Source organism: Psammomys obesus, unplaced genomic scaffold (assembly GCF_907164565.1).
Source record: "Psammomys obesus unplaced genomic scaffold, mPsaObe1.curated_primary_1811, whole genome shotgun sequence".
In the NCBI taxonomy this organism is placed as follows: Eukaryota; Metazoa; Chordata; class Mammalia; order Rodentia; family Muridae; genus Psammomys; species Psammomys obesus.
In genome coordinates this window covers 38116055-38136522 of record NW_026596040.1, presented here as the reverse complement: position 1 = coordinate 38136522, position 20468 = coordinate 38116055, and the positions used below count along the sequence as shown (strand labels likewise).

General features: G+C 42.9%; 1 protein-coding gene across 1 annotated transcript in view; it reads right to left on the bottom strand.

Annotated features, from left to right (window-relative positions):
- Epg5 (ectopic P-granules 5 autophagy tethering factor) overlaps positions 1-16260 on the bottom strand; it is a 99563-nt gene extending 83303 nt beyond the window's left edge. The window contains exons 1-3 of the mRNA XM_055622529.1: positions 16138-16260; positions 4417-5340; positions 2789-3032 (exon numbers count right to left, since the gene is read on the bottom strand). Of these exons, the coding sequence (XP_055478504.1) occupies positions 2789-3032; positions 4417-5340; positions 16138-16197 (1228 nt within the window). The 5' untranslated portion in view covers positions 16198-16260. The remainder of the gene's footprint in view (positions 1-2788; positions 3033-4416; positions 5341-16137) is intronic.
- Positions 16261-20468: the final 4208 nt, after the last annotated feature.

Genomic DNA, 20468 nt, shown 5'->3' with positions numbered 1-20468 from the left:
AGAGCCACAGGATGAACAAGTCTTGAACTGACATTAGCAGAACTTAAGGGCCATTCTGTGGGAGTTTGGAAGACCAGGGTATTCAGAGAGAGACAGACAATGAAGACCTGGCTCATGAGGTGTTCAGAACTAAACAAGGACTCTGTTGGGAAGTGGGACAGAGGCCACTCCTGTGATACTCTGGCAAAGAATCTGCCCATCTATCCATGTTCTTAGAACTGGAATAAGGCTGAATTAAAAGATGATAAACTATTTCGTTTGGTAGAGAAAACTCTCAAGACAAGCAGTATTCAAGATATAGCATGGCTGGTGCTCACTTTTCTTATCCAAGTCAACAGGGAAAGAGAGCAACAAGGGAAGCAGAAGGTTTGAACAATACATGGGCTTGCCAGGAAAATAGGTGAGCTTAAAGTTGCAGGTGAGCCAGTGCTGAAAAAGAAAAACTTAGTGTTCTGCACAGAGATAACAGAAAATAGTGAGAGCAAAGCCCTAAACATCAAACGCTCTGCCTTGTGAAAAGCTCATGTATTTAGGTTAGAGCATAAAAATGAGAATGCCGATAAGCCTCCTTCCTGGTAATAACCCCCTAGGCAAGTGTATGCTCGGTAAGTTGAGGTGCACAGACGCTGTGTTGTGAGAGAAGTGCATCAAGCTACATTGCAGGCTGGCAGTGAAGGAGAGGCATGATGTCTTACTCCAGGGTTCCTGAAAGCTGCAGAGTAAGGCTGCACAATACAAGGCAAAGTCAAACTCCTTGCAAGGAGGAACCAGGAACTACATGGCCATCAAATAAAGATGGGAATGTGTAGCCTAAGTTGCAAGAAGACCTCAGGACCGAAGATGCCAAGGGCCTCACCATGGAGAGCTACAGGCACAGAGCAGATGGAGCCAGTCAATACAGAGACTGAGTGCTGTAGGTAGTTGAGTTAGACTTCAGGGCTACCCAGGGTTTCTGGAGCCCAGGTGATTCTACCTCAAGCCCCACATGCCCAGACATGGAGCAACAGGAGCTGATGCTTACCCTGCTGGTTTTGATAGAACAAGGTCTTGTACCTTCAAGCTAGATCCTACAGCCTGAATTAGGCCATGCCTCCTGGCAGCAATGTCTGGGACAGAGAACTGAGCAGTCTGTGCTGATTTGAACAGCTTTCAATTTATGCTACCTGGCTCCTCCCTGCTCTTTGTCACACACAGAACTTCCCATCACTCTAAAATATTACAAAATATCAAAATTTTTCTTTTGTTCTTGGGACTGTTCTAAAGACTTCTTGGGGGATTTTGTCAGGGAAGCACTCTCACGATACTCAGGTAGCCTCCCTACCATTGCTCATTGTGGAATTCTCTCACGCATGCACGCATACACACACACACACACACACACACACACACACACACACACACTTGTCTTCCCCTATCTCTCCTATTCTCACTCTTATTCTCACTGTTATTCTTTGGGTGTTTTGTTTTGTTTTGTTTTGTTTTGTTTTGTTTTGTTTTGTTTTGAGACAGGGTTTCATTATGTATCTCTGACTGTCCTAGAATGCACTCTGTAGACCAGGCTGGCTTAAAACTCACAGAACCCACCTGCCTCTGCCTCCTGAGAGCTGGAATTAAAGGCGTGCACCACTATGCCTAGCTTTATTCTTTCTTTCTTTTTAAAGAGGAAAAGAGAGACACCATGCTCTTGAAACTGTATTAGATGAGCCAGGAACAATGCTGAGACTGTCAAAGACTTTTGAAGTTGAACTGAATGCATATTGAATTGAGATAGCCAAGAGCAAAAAATGTTCCCTAATTTACTTCAACACTTGGTACTCAGCTGACAGTGGTTTTTGGAAGGTATGAAACCTGTACAAGTGGCGCCTCTTTAGAGGAAGTGGGCCACTGGGGGCTGGTCTTGAGGTTTTACATCCTGAATGAGGATCCTACGTGACCAGCAGATTATATCCTGTATCTGTTTGAACTGTACACCAAAGAAATTCTTCCCTTCTCCCCAAACCATCCCCACAAAGTTCTACCAATCTATCAGACACGTGGTCTGAAGATGCACTCACACTCATTGGCAGAGTACTTGTCTTAGCAAGTATGCTAAGACTGAGGGTGTGGCTCAGGGGGAAAGCAAGTACCGTGAAGAAAGAGAAAAATTAGAATCTCTATTTCAGACCATTACAGAGCATCAGTTAAAAAACAAGAAACTGAGCGAACAAAATAAATAAATAAAGTAAAGGAGAAAACAGAATTATGAAAAGGAGCTCAGGGGCTGGAGCTTGCCCAGTGGTTAGAGCACATGCTGCCCTTGCAGAGGACCCACCAGGTTTGATTCCCAGCACCCACACAGCAGTTTACAGCCACCCCGTTCCAAGGGATCCAACTCTATCTTCTGACCTCTGCAGGCACCAGGCATGTGGTGCACAGACACATGCAGGCAGAACAGTCAAATACATAAAATAAGTAAACCTAATAGCAACAATAATGATAATGATAAATGTTTTAGAAAGAAAAGGTATCCTGATGGTGAGTTTGGGGATGAAACTCCAGTGGAGCACTACTTGGCAAAGGCAGAGAGGCGGCTTTTCAGCCTGCTGAAGGATAGAAATAATAGCTGTGGGGAAGAGAGGCTTGTACTACTCAGTAAACAGAGCTGACTCCTAAAGTGCAGTTGAGGGGCAAGGAGAACAGCACACAATGATCCTGTGAAAGCAACTGGTATCTAGTCAACTCCCTCAGGTTGTGCCCCTCAATTCTCTGTCACATTTAAGTGTAGAGGGCGCTTTCATTGCTTACGTACCTTGGTCTGCCTGATTAACTGCCAAAGACCTCAGGCCAGCTGAGCTATTGAGCAGCGTGTAGATGTACGACTCCACTTGCAACCTCGAGAGCACAGAAGTGTAAGAATGAAGGGTCAGGGTCTGGTGGAGGTGCTCAGATTTGGCATCAAATAGCTTCTTCAGCTCTCCCAGAACATTTTCATTCATCTCTACTCTCTGGTAGTGGTGATGGCCATACACTTTCACTTGGTCTGCACAGATGCCCTACCGGTAGATAAAGGATGAAACATGAAACCAGCTGCGCTTGATCCCGTTGGGCAGCAGGAGTCAGACTCACAGGCCTCCCACCATAAAGAACTCGTAGCCACAGTGAGGGGCAATGCTGCACACACAGAGTGTACGCACAAAACAGCACTAGCGAACAACGGCTGTGTAAGAGAGCATTACCGACCGTGAATCCATGACCAGCTCTGAAAAGACTGACCCTATGACGTCAGCAGGGAAACAGTAACATTAGTCCCAAAATCCTCACAACTCTATTTTACCTTCTGTGATAAGAATAGCAAGGCCAGTGTGCTATGCCCTCAACTTCACAATTGCCCAAGCCCTAGAAACCTCATTCTCTATCTCTATGGCTCTTCTAGATCTGCCTCATTCTCTATCTCTATGGCTCTTCTAGATCTGCCTCATTCTCTATCTCAATGGCTCTGTTCAGAAGGAATCTTCTCTATCCTTTCTCTTTTTTCTTTTTAGATCTTATCTTGTGTATGTCTGTTTGTTCTGCATATGTATGTGCATAACATGCATGCCTAGTTGCCCATGGAGGTCAGAAAAGGACAATGGATGCCCTGGAACAGGAGTTACTGGCTGCCAAATGCATGCTGGGAATAGAACAAAGGTCCTCTGCAAGAATTAAAAGTGTTCTTTTAATTCTCTCCATCCTCCCTTTTTAAAAGCTTACAAATGTCTCTCCACAGAATCTTCAAAAAAACACACAAGACTCTTCACAAATGAGGGGGACAGCAAATTACACGTGTCACCAGTATCTTCTCCAGCTTCCCTTATTAGCTATCCTCCCAAGCCCTTAGGAAATGGTGGCTCTGACCTCCAGGGTGGGTCACATCCAATGGACTTTCCTATCTCCTTATCACTGTTCAATCAGGACAGTCTACTCACTGCATATTTGTAGCATTATGCCAAATCTAAAATTAATAATCTATGGGCTGAATTTTACCTTGAGACATGGTTTGCTGGCTTATACTCTGTGTAGAATGCATGCCTGCATATGTTTGTATTTAGTTAGCTGCCAATTAGGATCCTTCATGCAAAAATCCAGATGCCTGCTTCTCTTGAAAAATCCTAAGATGTAGCAATCCTATTCATCACAATCACACACAAAAGTCACCTGGATATCAAGAGCTGCTGTCCCCCTAGACTAGGCATGTGCTTTTTGCTGACCATCACCCTACCCAGCCCCCCTCCCACATGTTATATGTCTGTGGCCATTTGATCTTGTGGTCTCTGGATTGATGGAGCCAGGGCCAGTGTAGGTTTAACACACAGACCGAATCCTAGACAGCACCATGGGAAAGGCATCTCAACTACCAATTCCCCAAGCTCTGAAGTTTGACACACACAGTCAAAATACCTGTACAGCCATTTGTTCATCCTTAAAGTTCCACAGTCTACTTTTGGCATTTTGGCAATCAGATATCAGAGTAAGCAGCTCAGCTTCAGCCAATAACAATTGCTTCCTGCATCGTGAGTAATTCAGGAGCAACTCATAGAACTCATGCCTGTCCTGATGAGCAATGCTGTCAAATTCTTCTACATACGACTCAACATTTTCCAGCCATGAGCCAGGCTCCAAGAGTCTTAACTGTTCTTTAGTAAAGGGTACTAGTTCTGGTTGAGATGGGAGTTCTGGGTAGAGTCGCTCACTGCAGAGCAAGGGCTTCACTGACACCAAGGCTGGTACTTCAGCAATCTCAGCTGGCAGCTCGGGATACAGTTTCTTCACTCTGAGTGGCTGAGAAACTTCTTTGGCTTCATAAGAACTGTGCAAGCTGGCATTCTGAAGCACCTCTGAATAGCCAAGGGCTTCTTTATCTTCTTTCCTAGTCTGAGCTTCTCTGATGTGTGAACTTTCCATCTCCTGCAGAGGACAGGGAGCATCAAAGTGCAGTGTGCTTCCTGAAGCCCCACATGATCTTGGTGTGCACTCCTCTGCTTCTGTAAAGTCCTTAGCAGGGTCACCTTTAGTTTTAACATTGTCTCTAGGATCAACCTTCAACTTAATTTCATCATCTCCATCATGGGCTCCGATTTCTCTTTTTTCTTTTAGGTCCTCTGTGTCGCATATCAGGGGTCCTCCATCACCTACAGTCAGGGAGGTGAGTGGTATATCAAACATTTCACTTTCATTAGATCCACTGACATCTTCACTGTGGAGCTGCGAATCAGCTGACACCTTCAGATCATCTCCTTTGAGTTCACAAGCTAGAGATGGGATTTTCTGCTCTGGAAGGGAAACTTCATCAGAAGTCTGAAGGGTTTCATATTTCTTCTTTTCCTAAAAGCAAGGTATAAAATATAACAATAGCCAATGGTTTTAGCATGAAGAATTTTTAAACTATATATATAAGCATCTAATTTTTATATTTCAGGCTCTTTCCTCAGCTCACAGCCCACTTCCTTTTTTTTTTTTTTTTTTTTTTAATTTCCGGTCTTTCCAGACAGGGTTTCTCTGCGTAGCCTTGGCCATCCTGAACTCACTTTGTAGACCAGGATGCCCTCAAACTCACAGAGACCCCCCCATGCCTCTGCCTCCCAGAGTGCTAGGATTACATGCGTGCACCACTGCATCCAGGTCACACTTCCATTCTTAGGAGTGATTTTTCCTTTGTTAATAAGCTATTTCCATCACAGGCCTAACTTAAAAGACATTACCTTTTCTCTGTCTCTCCTGGTAGCTGCCGGGATTGTCACCTAACCTGTGGTTTAGTTTTCCTTACTCTAATAAAACTTTTTAATCTTGTGGTCCCTGGATTGATGGAGCCAGGGCCAGTGTAGGTTTAACACACAGACTGAATCCTAGACAGCACCATGGGAAAGGCAGCTCAACTACCAATTCCCAAGCTCTGAAGTTTGACACACACAGTCAAAATACCTGCACAGTCATTTGTGCAGCCATTTGAGCAGCCATTGAACTTCCCTTGAGTCCAGTTCTAAATTCTTTTATTAATAAGAAAACCTTGGTTTCTCAGTAACATGTGGCAACCAGGAACGGACCCCAAAGAAGCTCCTCTGAAGACTAAAGTGTTAAGCCTGGCCACCACAGTTGTCAGCAACTGATAATGTAAACCAAAAGCAACCAGCCAAGTCCCCATGCCTTTGAGCATTTGTAACATGGGCTGTCATGTACCCAGGGAATCCAGCTCCTCACTGCCTTTACAACATCACCCAACACAGATGGCGGTGCTTCTCTCTGTCATGCTTTCTTCTTGAACTATGACCCTAACTGAGCATACTCAGAAATGTGTACTTTAAATGAAATGCATTCACAGAAATGTACCCTCCCAAAGGTGCCTCCTCTTCTCCATATGAGTCTGTGCAAGTTTCCTAATGAATAAATGTACATTTCAGTGAGAATATGTGACAGAGAATTCAAAATCATACACAAGTTGGATTTGAAAACACCAGTAATCAGTCGAGGGAATTGCTGCCATTAGAAAAAAGCCTCCGTCACTTCACTGGGACAATATAAAAAGTTTCCTTAAGGACACTAACCCAGCTGTGGGACATCCCAAACTATAAACATGTAAACTGATCCAAAAAAAGAAAGCCTGACCTAGATAGAAATGACAACTCAGGGGTTCCCAACTTCAAAACAATGCACTAACTTTTTTTCACTGAGCAGCCTCAAAGGCATACAGAGGCTGCTGCAATTGAACCTGAAAGTGACGAGACTCCATCTTAAGCTGGCCACAAACTTGGCAACATTATCCATGGGGTTTTTATAGACAATGCAATGGTTTTGCAGGTGTGAACAAGGCAAGAATGTGAAGGTCATGGAGATTTGTACCATTATTCTGAAAGGCTGAGGCCTGTCGAAACACATGACAGGGATAAATTCCCTGGAGGTGGGATGAAAATGACATTTCATGAAGCTGTGTAGGTGAAGCCTGGGTACATTGGCTACTCCAGCATGACAGAGATGCCAGGAAGTTGAGATATCCACTAAGCAAGCCTATAGACTGGGGCTCGCCAAAGAGTAAGGTCACATGTACTCTAAATGACATAGCTGGTGGGTCCCTGAAGCTGGTTCTGACGGGTCTTTGATGGCTCCTCCACAAGCCCCAGATGCGGGATATGTACCTGCAGAATTTAGTGTTTGATCTGCTCATGTATATCTAACTTTGGACAAACCAATCTTTCCTTGGACCTATGCCTGCTTTCCTCTATTTTGGAATGGGACTGTTTACCATTATATATGCATTATATATGAGGCTTTAACATGTTTTTAGTTTATAAGCGCTCACAGTTAACGGACGGCCTGGACTCTCAGAAGACTTTTGACTTCTGAATATTGTTCAAAGTGATCAAGACTATGGAGATTTCTAACTGATTTAATACATCCTTAATTATGAGATGACCATGAGCTAATGGGAGGCTGCACAGATGAAATGCTATGATTTTAAAATGATGTTCTGTTGACAGGTTGAGAAGAAGCGGGCCTGTGATGGACAGACTCACTGTAGCAGGCACAGCACACAGTGTGTGAGGACTTTACAGAGAAAACTGACTGAGGTGAGAGGCCTGGTAATGAACGTGGGCAGGGCCACCACACGTGCGAAGTCCTTGGTTGGGTAAAGAACAGAACAAACTGAGCACCAGCACTGTCCGCCGGAGATCCCTCCCGCAGACGCCACAGCTGCCTCGTGCTCCCGCCACAAGCACAGCCACCAGGCCTTACTTTACCATACACAACTCCTTCAAACTGTGACTCAAAATAAAATCCTTCCTCCTTAAAAAAAAATCTAAATTTTCACATTTAACAAAGGGAATGTAGATCCACTTCATGAAATACTCTAATATATTGTATTGCCCATTTTTCAGTGCATTAAATTTGGACATTCAATAGTGTAATCTGAAAAGAAAAAGATATCACAATAAGCAACAAATTATGATCCAAAAAATGAAGAGGAAATGTTTAAATGGATTATCTACCAGAGGCTAAGTAAAGTAAAACAATTTTTAACTGCCATAGACCCAATACATTTGTCTTCATTTTGACTAACATGTTCACTCCAAACTCTCAAAAGGCTGCAATTACTCAAGCACCCAAACAAACAAATAAAACAAAACAAAACAACAGCACTGGATTACAACCTGCAAAAAAAAGTACCTATGAATCTAAAATAAATACTTACCTGAACCAATAAAAAAATTAATCAAACGAGTAGGATATAACAACTCCTTTATGCAGAAGAACTCTGATAAACATACAAGGCATGGAAAAAAAAAAAAAAAAAAACAGAAAATCACCATTACACCTCCATGGTGTGCTAGCCCATTTTCCATTTTGGCACTAAAATACTTAGGGCTGGGTACTTATGTTTACTGCGACCACAGTTCAAAAACATGGTACTTCATCTGTAAGGACTTAATGCTAAAAGGCATCACAACATCAGAAGTTCCAGAAACAGGGAAAGATTATAACGTGAGACAGGAAGGCAAAGAGAGGAGAGGCTTGTTATAACAACCCTCCTGAGGACTACCAAGGTCCTATGAGAACTACGTGAATTCCTTCAGAAGGCATGCCCCTAATATCCTGTACTGGGAAACAACTTTCCAACATCTAAACCCGTGGGGGACTTATTTAAACCAAATCGACAGTAAAGAGAAGCATGACAGATGTTACAGAGATCAAGCCAGAACCAGGGCAAAAGAAAAAGTCTTAGGTATTTCATAATTACAAAAAGAAAAATAGTGAGTTTCAATGGAGAATCCTGGCAAACAGTACCACAACCAAATAACCAAGGTTAGCATCGCCAGTAAAGCATTCCTCAGATACTCCCTGATACAATACTCCAAGAGAGGCAGTATTTCCGTATCTTACCCAGCAATGCATACCCTCAAGCTACCACGTGAAAACGCTAGCTGAAAAATCAAACTGAGGGACAATCTACAGAATGATTCTGTTATGGAAATGAAGAGGAGGACAGGCTGAGTATCTGTCAGAAGCTGAAGGACACTAGAGATGTGCTAACTGTATGCAGCTAGGGATTCTAGACTGGATCCTGGAACAACAAATGAAAACTGTTTTAGGGAGAAAACTTAAAATCCAAATACGTTCTATTTTTCAGTTTAACATTATTATACTCAAGTTAATTTCTTGGTTTTGATAAATGTTCTGTGACACAGAAGATATGGTTATATAAAAAGATAATTAACAAGAGTAGTGGGCAATTAAAAAAAGAGGTAAGTTGGAGCCAGGCCTGGTGGAGTATACCTTAAACCCAGCACTTAGAAGGCAGAGGGGTGGATCCCTGTGAGTTCAACGCTAGACAGAGCTACATAGTGAGCCCCTGCCTTAAATAAAAATAAAAATGAAAATACCTACCTACTGGATGGGCAGGACGCAAATATGACCAAAGTATGTTACATGCACATTTGAAAATATCACGTCACTTTGTAAAATTAATAATGCTAACAAAAAACATGATCAGTGAATCGTCTTAAAATAAAATGAACCTTTAAGCTAGGCAGGCAAGGTGGCACACACCTGTAATCCCAGCACTCAGGAGGCAGAGGCAGTCGGATCTCTGTGAGTCTACAAAGAGAGTCCTGGATAGCCAAGGCTACACAGAAAAACCCTGTCTCAAAATAAAAAATTAACCTTTAAAGTATATGAGTAAGACACTGTGGTGCAGCCAGCACTTGGGAGGAAAAAGGGATAATGAAGAGCTCAAATTCATCCTCGGATACAGAGAATTCCAAGTCACTCTGCTACATGAATTCCTGTCTCAAAAACACAAAGGAAAGAAGTAACTAAACAATCAATTACAATTACAGTTGTTTTTAAAAAAAAAAAAAAAATGCCTCTGGGCAAGATGGCCCTTGTTGCCCAAGCCTGATGGCCTGAGTGAACACTCAGAACCCTCACAAAGGTAGAAGGACAAAATGCACACTACACATAAAAATAATTAACCAAGTAGGCCAGCCTAAATAAGAAAGAATATGGAAAATGTTATTTAAATATCATTGTAAAATGCTATTACAGTCAAGACGGGGCATGGTACTGCTACACTTTTATCCCAGCACTCAGAAGGCACAGGCAGACTCATCTCTGTGAGTTCCAGGGCAGGCTAGTCTATACAGAGAGATTTGTCTCAAAAAATAATAAACAACAACAAAAAAGTTGTTATATTCAAACAAACTAGAAACCTGAATGCAATCACTGAAATGGTTAGTTTTTGCTGTGAAATTTTAAGAAAGGGAATCAAAAAAATTGTCTGTGTTTGTTAATTAGTTCTATTCTGAATGTCCAGCAAAATATTTTTTTGAAAGATTAATGGACAAAACAGTAAGTTATTTAGATATACTTGAAAGAAAACATAAATGTTTTTGAAATAGAATATGAAAGGATTACAGCTACCAACATTCAGCAGCCACACAAACACCCATGACACAGGGCCAGGTAACTCCTTCTTCATTATTATTTTAACTTTAATAATATGTATTTATTTTTATGTGTATGAATGGTTTGCCTTTGCACCCTGGTGCTGCAGAGGGTGTAGTCCCCTGGGGCTAGAGTTACAGACTGTTGTGAGCTGCCATGTGGGTGCTGGGAACCAAACCCAGGTCCTCTGCAGAGCAGCCAGTGCTATTAACTGCTGAGCCACCTCTCCAGACCCCACGTAACCCCCCTTCTCTCCCCCCATCTCTGTTTTTCAAGACAGGGTTGCTCTGTGTAGCCTTGACTGTCCTGGACTTGCTTTGTAGACCAGGCTGGCCTTGAACTCACAGAGATCCTCCTGCCTCTGCTCCCTGGATGCAGGGATTACAGGCATGCACCACCGCACCCAGCTCATATAATATCTCTTTTGTTGTTGTTGTTGTTTTGTTTTTGTTTTTGTTTTGAGACAGGGTTTCTCTTGGCTGTCTTAAAAACACTTCATTGACCAGGCCTTGAACTCAGAGCGATCTGCCTGCCTCTGAAGATCTGGTGTTCATAACTTCTCTTAACTGTTATTAATGCACACTATTCCCTCAGAGAGGAGCAAAACTGTCTCTTTCTGGGAATTTGCCTGTGTTTCTGTCCACAATTTATACTCTGATATTTCAAGGCTCAATATGCATCTCCAAAATTCTACACTGGGAACAGCTGAATCTTAGATCCAGGTCAGCCAACAGTACAGCTCTAACAAAAGGCAATTTGCCAAACTGCCAAACACAATAAATAAGAAAACAGTATATGAATCTTTTTTTTTTTTTAATGAGTAAGGAAACTCCATTTGTCAATGTGATGTTCAGCAGGTTGCTGGAATAAGCAGGTCTCTAAAACTGAAGCTCAAAAGGAAAATTAAGGAAATGATTACTAGAGAGACATACTGGGTTAGCAGTCAGGCCAGATCCAGCTCCCTCCCAGATGGCTATCTACGTTCTGCCTGCCCAAACAGACAGATACCTAGAAAGCAGAGACTATGTCAGGACTCTTTGCATCCAATCTTCCTCCGATTTTTGACTCTGTGATTAGTGTTTCTTGAGCTAACGGAACCACCTGCAGTTTGCAAGAATAAGAATCAACTGCTGCACACTGAACTCTGTCTCAGGAACTGGAATTCCAAGATGAAGCTATTACATTGCCCAACAAATACCGACACTGGCACATTCAGAAGTTTGCCTAATTCTCAGAATGTACAAAAATAATTCAGAAGTGAACTTTCATGGTAAGGTGGGAATATACTGCAACTCCATTTTGGTTAAAGACAGCTTCCAAGTATTATGAGGGTGGAGCATCTTACTATGAGCACGGTCCCTGTGGCTGCTACTTTTTTGGTGTTGTTCTTGTCACTTGCCAATCCGGTTTCCCTCATCCACAGCATTTGGCTGATTTGATCTCTCTCCCTCCTACATTCTTCATTCACCTCTAGGGCCCAGGCCGCCCATGAAGGCTGTGGGAGCACAGCCTACCTCACTGGCTGCTTGCTCTCACACCCATTTCTCTGTTCCTTCTCTTCCCAACCTCTTAGTAATGGAGGGCAATTGGATCTGACCACTTCTTTTTTAATATCTTGATCTGTTATTAGTGTTCATGTGTACCTCCACGGTGGGGGGAGAGGCACATGAACCACAGCACATGCCTGGAGGCCAGAGGACAACTTTCAGGAGTTGGTTCTCTTTTTTCCTCCTTTCTTTGTGTTCCCAGATTTGACCTCAGGTCATCAGGCCTGCACACAAATGCCCTTAGCAACTGAGCCATCCTACCAGCCTTCTTACTATCTTTTAAAGACATTAACCCAAAAATGAAACAATTCAGCTCCTTGTTTAAGTTCCATCAGAATGCCTTTGTTTGTTTTGCTCTTGTTTCGGCGCTTTTCACACGTTAGCCAAATGACTTACACCATCTGCCCTATATGAAGGGCTATGTGGTCCGGTCTTGTCTCCACCTCTGGGTCCTCCAGGTCTCTACCTCCTGAAACTATGTTAATTACTGGCAAATTTTCATCTCAGCCTCAGGCTATCTCCAGAAAACTAGATTCACATATCAAATCATATACTACATCTCCATGCTACTGACAAACTTTTATTTCAAAATTTACATAGCCCTGGCTTCCACCAACCCTAAGGCTGGGAGTGTCATCTGAGGCCTACAGCAAATTCTCCCCTTCACTGCCTAGTGTCCCACAGGTGTATTTTTTAAATGACTTGATTTATGACTTTCTTTGATTAATTAGAAAACCTTAATGAAACTGTTACCATACCAGAACACAGTATTTTAGGTAACCTAAATCTGTGGTCCTAGGCCACAGTCACTTATACTGGATTCCAAAATGAATCTCCTATTCCCTTTGAAATCTGAGCTCTTTTCACATTAATACCCCTTACAGTTTGTTCTCAAACAAGCAGAGTTTTCCTTGAAGCATAAGTCATATGTCACCCTCCTCTGCTCAAGCCCAGACATGATTCTAATGTCACAAAATAAAAACTATAAAGTCCTTACAAGGGCCTGCCTTTCTGACCTCATCTACTTTGGCTCACTCACTCCACCCTAGCGAGCCACACTGCCTCATTACAATCTCAAGGACAGAGCAGGCAGTGGCCTTACAGTCTGTAAACTACTCTAATCCATAATACCCTCATTTACAAGTCTCCTTATCCCAGGCATGGTGGAGAAACAAACTTTAATCTCAGCACTCAGCAGGCAGATCTCTTGAGTTCAAGGCCAGCCTGGTCTACATAGTGAGTTCCAATACAGCCTGAGCTACAGTGAGAGCCTGTCTCAAAACAAAACAAACATCCCTGTAAATAAGGGTTACACTGCCCACCTATTTGAAACTGCAATCCACCCAAGCTTCTCACAAGTATTCCACAAGTATTATGATTTTTCTTTTTCCATAGCACTACTATCACCTTTTAACATATATCTTAATTCCTTTCCTATGGGTGGTGTTCAGTTGGGTTTTATTTGGCTTCTCCACACTAGAAGCATCATTGAGGCCTGAGGGTTTTCTCCTATATCCCAAATGCCTAGAATCATTTTGAGGGAAACATTAAGTGGGCATTATGTATTCAATAATGACTGGATCTCAGGAGTCACAAAAGAAGAAGCTAAATAAAAGTATATAGCATAGCCCAACTTTATTCCAACAACAATTCGTGCCTAGAAGAAACAAAAGAAGAAATCCATTACCTAGACAAGATAGAGCAAGGGGAAAAAGGACCACCAGGATGGTTGAGAAGGGTTAAGCAGAAAACACCCTAGTCCATCCTATTGATAACTAGGGGCTCGTATTAGTTGTTAGAATTCACAACTTGATACACCTTTTTTGAGACAGGGACTCATTACATAGTGCCAAACTAACCGAGAACTCTTTATGTAGCCCAGCTGACCTTAAACTCACAATTCTCCAGGAGCCAGAGGCTGCGATTACCGCATGTATCACTACTCTGCCTTACTACAAAATCTATTAAGCCTGCAGAGAAAATCCAAATTCAAGATTCTGTTCTTTTTAACCTAAATTTACTAAGATACATTAAGTCCAGATACTGAGAGTTGGGGGAATGTTTTTACAAAGGATCATACTAAAAGAATAAAACCATTATTGGGGCTATATCTAATGCATCCAATAGTAAATACCAGATACCTAATCACAACCTGTCATCCTGGAGTCACCTATGTAACACTGAGGAATGTAGGCCAAGTACTGGGACAGATCCAGAAGCCACAGCAACCCAAACACAACAGCACGTGACAATCCACTTCTGAATTAAGCCTTGGAATCTGTTCGTGGATCCATAAATAGATGGATCTAAAAGATATCACTGTAAAGTTTCAGTGATATAGGACTTCATTACGGTGGCCAAACAACAGCCAGCATTAACAGATGCATCTACTCACCCTAAACCAATTTATTTTCTTAGACTGGCAAGTGTGAAGATCTTGCTGTTGGTATCATGAACATTTCTATTTGTTTTTTATACTAGTCTGAAGAAAAACTACTAAATTCTTGAGGGACAGAGCTTGGAAATGTGCTTTGATGCTGGCCCTAATTTTTTAATCCAACCAACTTTATCAGGTGACTACAGAAGTAATGAAAGGCACTGGGAACAGGAGCTATCCTTCTCTCAGTGAGTTCCCAGTCTAAGGCAGAGAGTGGCTAGCAAAGTTACAGATGCGAAGAGGGACATAAAACGGGCACACAATGCTACTGTGGGAGGGAGGATAAGAGAAAGGATGATAAGAGAAAGGTTTGAGTAAGCACAGTTTAAACTGACACACCAAAAGCGGCAGTAGCTAGCAAGAGAGGGACTAGGAGGGTATAAGGCACAGGAAACAGCATATGCAGATTCTAAAGTAGAAAGAAACACAGAACGAGGTTTCTCTTGTTTTTTAAATGATTGTAGTACCCAAAGTAAGTGATAAAGGTGTGTTGAAAGTAATATTTCTAGACTGAGAAAAAGCAGGTTCAAGTCAGCCTGGGCTACACAGTGAGGTCAAGGCCTTGTCTCTACAAAAAGGAAGAAAGAAAAAGAAAATTCTGACTCTGATGTGCCTAATTCCATACCACCTTAGAGAAAGAAACCCACACACTTCATTTACACTCTATTATAAATGAAGTTCCTATAATTCACTGTTAAAACTTGTTCCTACACACACTTCAAAGTTATACTTTGGGCTCAGGAACATCACCAATTCTAGGGAAGGAGACTTCCTACACCAGTAATACCACTTTCATTTTCTTTTTAGTTCGTGCAAATTCAGGTTTTGATAAGGCAAAGTTATCTAGAACTGGTAGCCAGCTGTGGTGGCACACCAGATCTCTAGGAGTTCAAGAACAACCTAGTGTACATGGTGAGCAGGCCAGGCAGGGCTACAGAGTTAAAACCTAATTTAAATATACAGATAAGAGTTATAGAAATAGGCCAGGAGTGGTGGAGCAGGCCTTTAATCCTAGCAGAGGCAGGCTGATTTCTGTGAGTTCCAGGCCTACCTGTTCTACAGTGCGAGTCCAGGACAGCCAGGGCTACCCAGAAACCCTGCCTCGAAAAACTAGTTATAGATATAGTTAGGTCTGACCACCACCTTGGAGTAGAATTTAATTTGTTCGCTGCAGCAAGTATATAGGAGCAAAGTGAAAAATCTAAAATGCGCCTAAAAACAAGCCAACTTAAAACCACACTAAAGACATGCAACAATCCAGAAAATTCAAACCCATCCCTACTCTGAGGGTTCTGCCCTGCGTTGATTTCTGAAAATTCACGCCACACTGTAAACAACCAGGTTCACAGGAAAAACACTGTCGCCCTGAATTTTGAAAACGAAGAGAACTGACAAATCGCTGCTATCCACAAACCATACCTCCCAAGCGAAGGACTTCCCTTCTCCGTGCATTTCCAGAGGCTGGGAATGCTCCCATGTTACAGATGGTAAGATAGGAAGTCAAAGATGGAGCTAAGAAGGAAAAAAGCTGCTTCGGCGCACGAAGCCAGGCTTTGGTGTGGGAAGCCAAGAAAATGAGCAAAAGAGAAAAACCCCAGTGAGGTCAGGACAGGGAGACAGCTAGGTGGCCTGACAGCCGCCCGACCCCACGGGACCCCACGGGACGCGCGGGGAGCAGAGGGCTCGCGTGGGCTTCCTCACCTTGCCTTTGGTCCGGCTGGCCTTGGCCTTGGCCCGGCGGGGCTTCACCGCCTCGGCCATACACTCTACCTCCGCGACGTCGCCGTCTGTTTCTGTCAAACTCCTGCAATTCACGCAAGCCGCCCGGTTCCGGCCTCCTGGCTGTCACGTGATCGGCCCTCCACCACTCGGGCATGGGAGGCGGCAACTGGAGCCGGTACGGACTGCGATTTGGAACAAACTAGCAGGGGACTACTTGCGCGGAGAAGGTCCCGCCCATTCTCGCGGAGGCCCAGCCCCAGCGCAGCCCTCGCCCCGCCTTCGGCCACGCCCTGGGAGCCGCGGCCTGCGCCTGCGCCGCTGGCCGCTGGGTGGCGCTCAGAGCTGCTCTCTGCCTCCGCCGCTCCGCAGAGAGGCGCTCAAGTCTGACCGTCAGGTGCCAGAAGAAGCTTTGGCATTTGATCCCTAGATAACCAATTCCAGTCAGCCTAAATCCACATTACGTTTCCGGAAAGAAACCTGATATGCATGCAAAGTGCACCCTAGTCTGTTTTGTAGACGGGACGAGGATACTGCCATTTCGAGTGTCATGAGGATTAAATGGGTTAATTTGTGAAAGCCCCTCGATAACAGCACGCATCTCCATATTACTGTTACTCTACAGATTTTCAGGCTAGTACAGGTATATAACTCAGAAGAAGACAGACAAAAAGGTTGAAAGATGTAAGGGGGAAAGAAAAATTAATTAGTGTACATTCTGTACACTTTGTTTCACTTGACAATTCCAGATTTTAATAAAAAGAAAAATGAAGTTGACTTCGTCTCCTTTTCACAGCTTTGATTTCTTTTTCTTGAGCATGCAGCACCTCTTAAAGTATATGATTTGCTTTCGTGTTTATTGATCTGTCTACCTTCCCGGAAGGTCAGCTCCTGGGGCTCAGTTAATTCCTTCTCTGAAGCATCCCAAGGACCTCCAAAGCAACAGTAGATAATATCTGATAAATAGAATGCATGGATATGAGTTGTTTCATCGGGGAATAAGACAACGCATGGAAAAGACTAACCACCCACTCTGCAGGTGTAAACTAAGGTGAAAACTCCAGGATTATGGCATGAAAAACAGAAAGGACCAGGGATGGCGACATGCCTTTAATCCCAGCAGAGGCAGGCAGATCTCTGAGTTCAAGGCCAACCTCGTCTAGTAAGGTGACAGTCAGGGCTACACAGAGAAACCCTGTCCAAAAAAAATGAGAGCCAAGCGCCGTGCCACATGCCTATAATCCCAGAATTCCTGGCAGCAGAGGCAGGTGAATTTCTGTGAGTTCCAGGCCAGCCTGATCTATAAAGTGAGTCCAGGACAGCCAAGGCGTCTCAAAAAAAAAAAAAAAAAAAAAAAAAAGTGAAAATACAAAGGAAAGAAAAGGACTTCAGAAATCAAATTGTGTGGTGCCTTTTTTCTCTTCCTTTTCTGAACTTTCAAGACAGGGTTTCTCTGTGTAGCCCTGCTGTCCTGGAACTCACTCTGTAGACCAAACTAGACTTGAACTAAGAGATCTGCCTGTCTCTGCCTCCCAAGTGCTAGAGATACAGGAAAGCACCACTTTTCCCAGTGTCTTTTCTTTTTGGTTTTGTTTGTTTGTTTGGTTGGTTGGTTGGTTTTTTTGGGTTTTTTTTCTATAGGTAAATCTTTACTTAGTGTCTTGTGTGGTGTTGGGAATTGAACTCAGGGCTTCATGTATGTCAAGCAAACACTCTCTATCTGAGCTAATTTGGCCCCTTGTGATGTCTTGTTGTTGAATTATATTAAATAGTTTGGCAGGTTGGAGTGGGAGTTTTGGAGGAAACAGTTACTTTGTTTCACAGTGATAAGGACAGAACCCAGGACTCCAGCTAGGCAAGTACTGTGCCATAAAGCTACAAATCCTCAACAATGATAAAAGTTATCAAGTTATCCAAAGTGGATGGATACGGTAGTCTTGGCACTTGTATATACTAATCCTTGGAGAATTGATTCCAGGACCCATACACCTCTGACACTCCATCTTCACAAATACTAAGATGCAGATACTCAGATCTAAAATATAAAATGGCACAGTATCTTCCTGCAACCTATGAAAAAATATATATATTCTGTTTTCCTTATTTCATTAGTGAAAACAGGAGTGTATGTTTATGAATTACCACGTGACACTTTGAGTAAGGCAGATATATTTATCCAAAAGTTTTTATCTAAGCTCAAGTCATCCTCCTGTCTCAGCTTCCTGAGTACCTGCAACTACACAGAGATGTCACCATTCCTAGCTACTATCCATTGTGTTTTCTTGGTCATCTCCCAGTCTCGAACACCCTCACTGCCTTCCTCTATTCCTTTTGGTCTTTAAGATTCTCTGAGTGCCACCTACGACTTGTCCCGCAAAGCAGAACTAACCCTAGTGAGCCCTCTCCACTTCCCAAATAGTCCTCCAACTTTCTTGTGTATATTAGGAGAGATATATGTGTGTATTCTATTTGTTTGTTTTTTGTTTTGCTTTGAGACAGGGTTTCATTATGAATGTAGTTCATGTTGGCCTTGAACTCACAGAGATCCCACTGCGTCTGCCACCCAAGTCCTAGAAATACAAGCATGTGTCATGATACCCAGTTTGCAGGTATATTTCTATAAGATAGATCATAGATGCAAAATTGTTCATCAAAGAGACAGTCTTGTTCTTAATTTTTAGAAATATTTTTCAAATTTCCCTCTAATAGGCTGAATTATTTTTGATTTCAACTTTTGAGACAGTAAAACACTTTTAACCTCAAGAGAATTTTCAACCAGTTGAAAACAGGAGTCCGTCTTTCATAAAAAGACTATAAATCTTACTTTATGACACTGCAAACTTTAATATGAGCATGATGTGGAAGTCAGCCGATGCCTATCAGAAAGGGTTCAAAGGAAGGCTACTGCGCTCCTGATGGAGGCCTGGCTGGACCTTTCCCAAGCGCCTCTATCAATTTCCCAGGCCAGGATCTCTGGTGTCATTCCCCAGTAGTGACAACTTCGACGGAGGATTTCGGAGAAGTTACTCTTGTAGTCAATTACTTCCAGTACGGCTCCCTGTGGGAGACCTTATTTTATCATCCTGATTACTAAATATATGTTGTGAAACTAATGTGGAATCAGACTAATTTAGGCTAAAATCTTTTCAGTGTCATGAGTCAATTAGCATGTAAACTAAAAGTGTCCGGCTTACATATTCATTTTATCGGACACAGGTGTGACTTCCTCCATTAACAGACTTCTTTCCACAGTAAGAAAAACATACAAAAGTGTCCTTTTTTATTATTCTCCCTTTCACAATCTTCTCCACTTTAAAAAAGGAAAGAAAGAAAAAGAGAGAGAAAGAAATCGGTCATTAAATTAGTTATTTACATCCTCAAAGCATCAAAGGTGGGGCAGACACAGCAAGTACCTCTCCCCCACCCCTCTCTCTCTCTCTCTCTCTCTGAGGCTGGCCTCAGACTCGCAAAGAAAGACCATGAACTTCTGACCCTCCTGGCTCCACATCCCAAATGCTGAGATAGGTGTATATCACCACGCTGATGGTGAGATCAAAGCCAGGGCTTTATGCATACTAGGCAAGGGCTCTTAACAACTGAGCTACATGCCTATTCTCTCTATCCCCACTCCACACCTCTCTCTCTCTCTCTCTCTCTCTCTCTCTCTCTCTCTATTTCTGTGTGTGTGTGTGTGTGTGTGTGTGTGTGTGTGTGTCTTTCTCTCTCTGTAGGCAGGATTTCATGAAGCCTAGTCTGACCTTGAACTACTAATCTTCCTGCCTCAAGCTCCCAAATGCTGGGATTACAGACATGGACCACCACACTTAGCTAGTATTATTTTTCTGAGTATGCAGTACCCAGCCCAACAACTCTACCTCATAGCCCACTTCAGCCACACGTAGGGTAGGCTGGGTACGTCAGGAAAATAAGGCAAATCAAGACCAACCCTTGACTGATGACATTAGGAGTTGGCATATAAATATGTCTGTGAGCTAAATTGTGTCTCCTCCCCAAACACTTATGTTGAAATCCAAACCCCTAGGACCTCAAAGTGAGACTTTGTTTGGAGATGGGATCTTTACAGACGTGGTCCAGATAAAAATGAGATCCTAAGGATGAACTGCTGTCCAGAAGAAGAAGAGGAGGAGAAGGAGGAAGAAGAAGAAAAAGAAAAGAAGAAAGAAAGAAAGAAAGAAAGAAAGAAAGAAAGAAAGAAAGAAAGAAGGAGGGAGGGAGGAAGGGAAGGAAAGGAAGAAAGGAAGGAAGGAAGGAAGGAAGGAAGGAAGGAAGGAAGGAAGGAAGGAAGGAAGGAA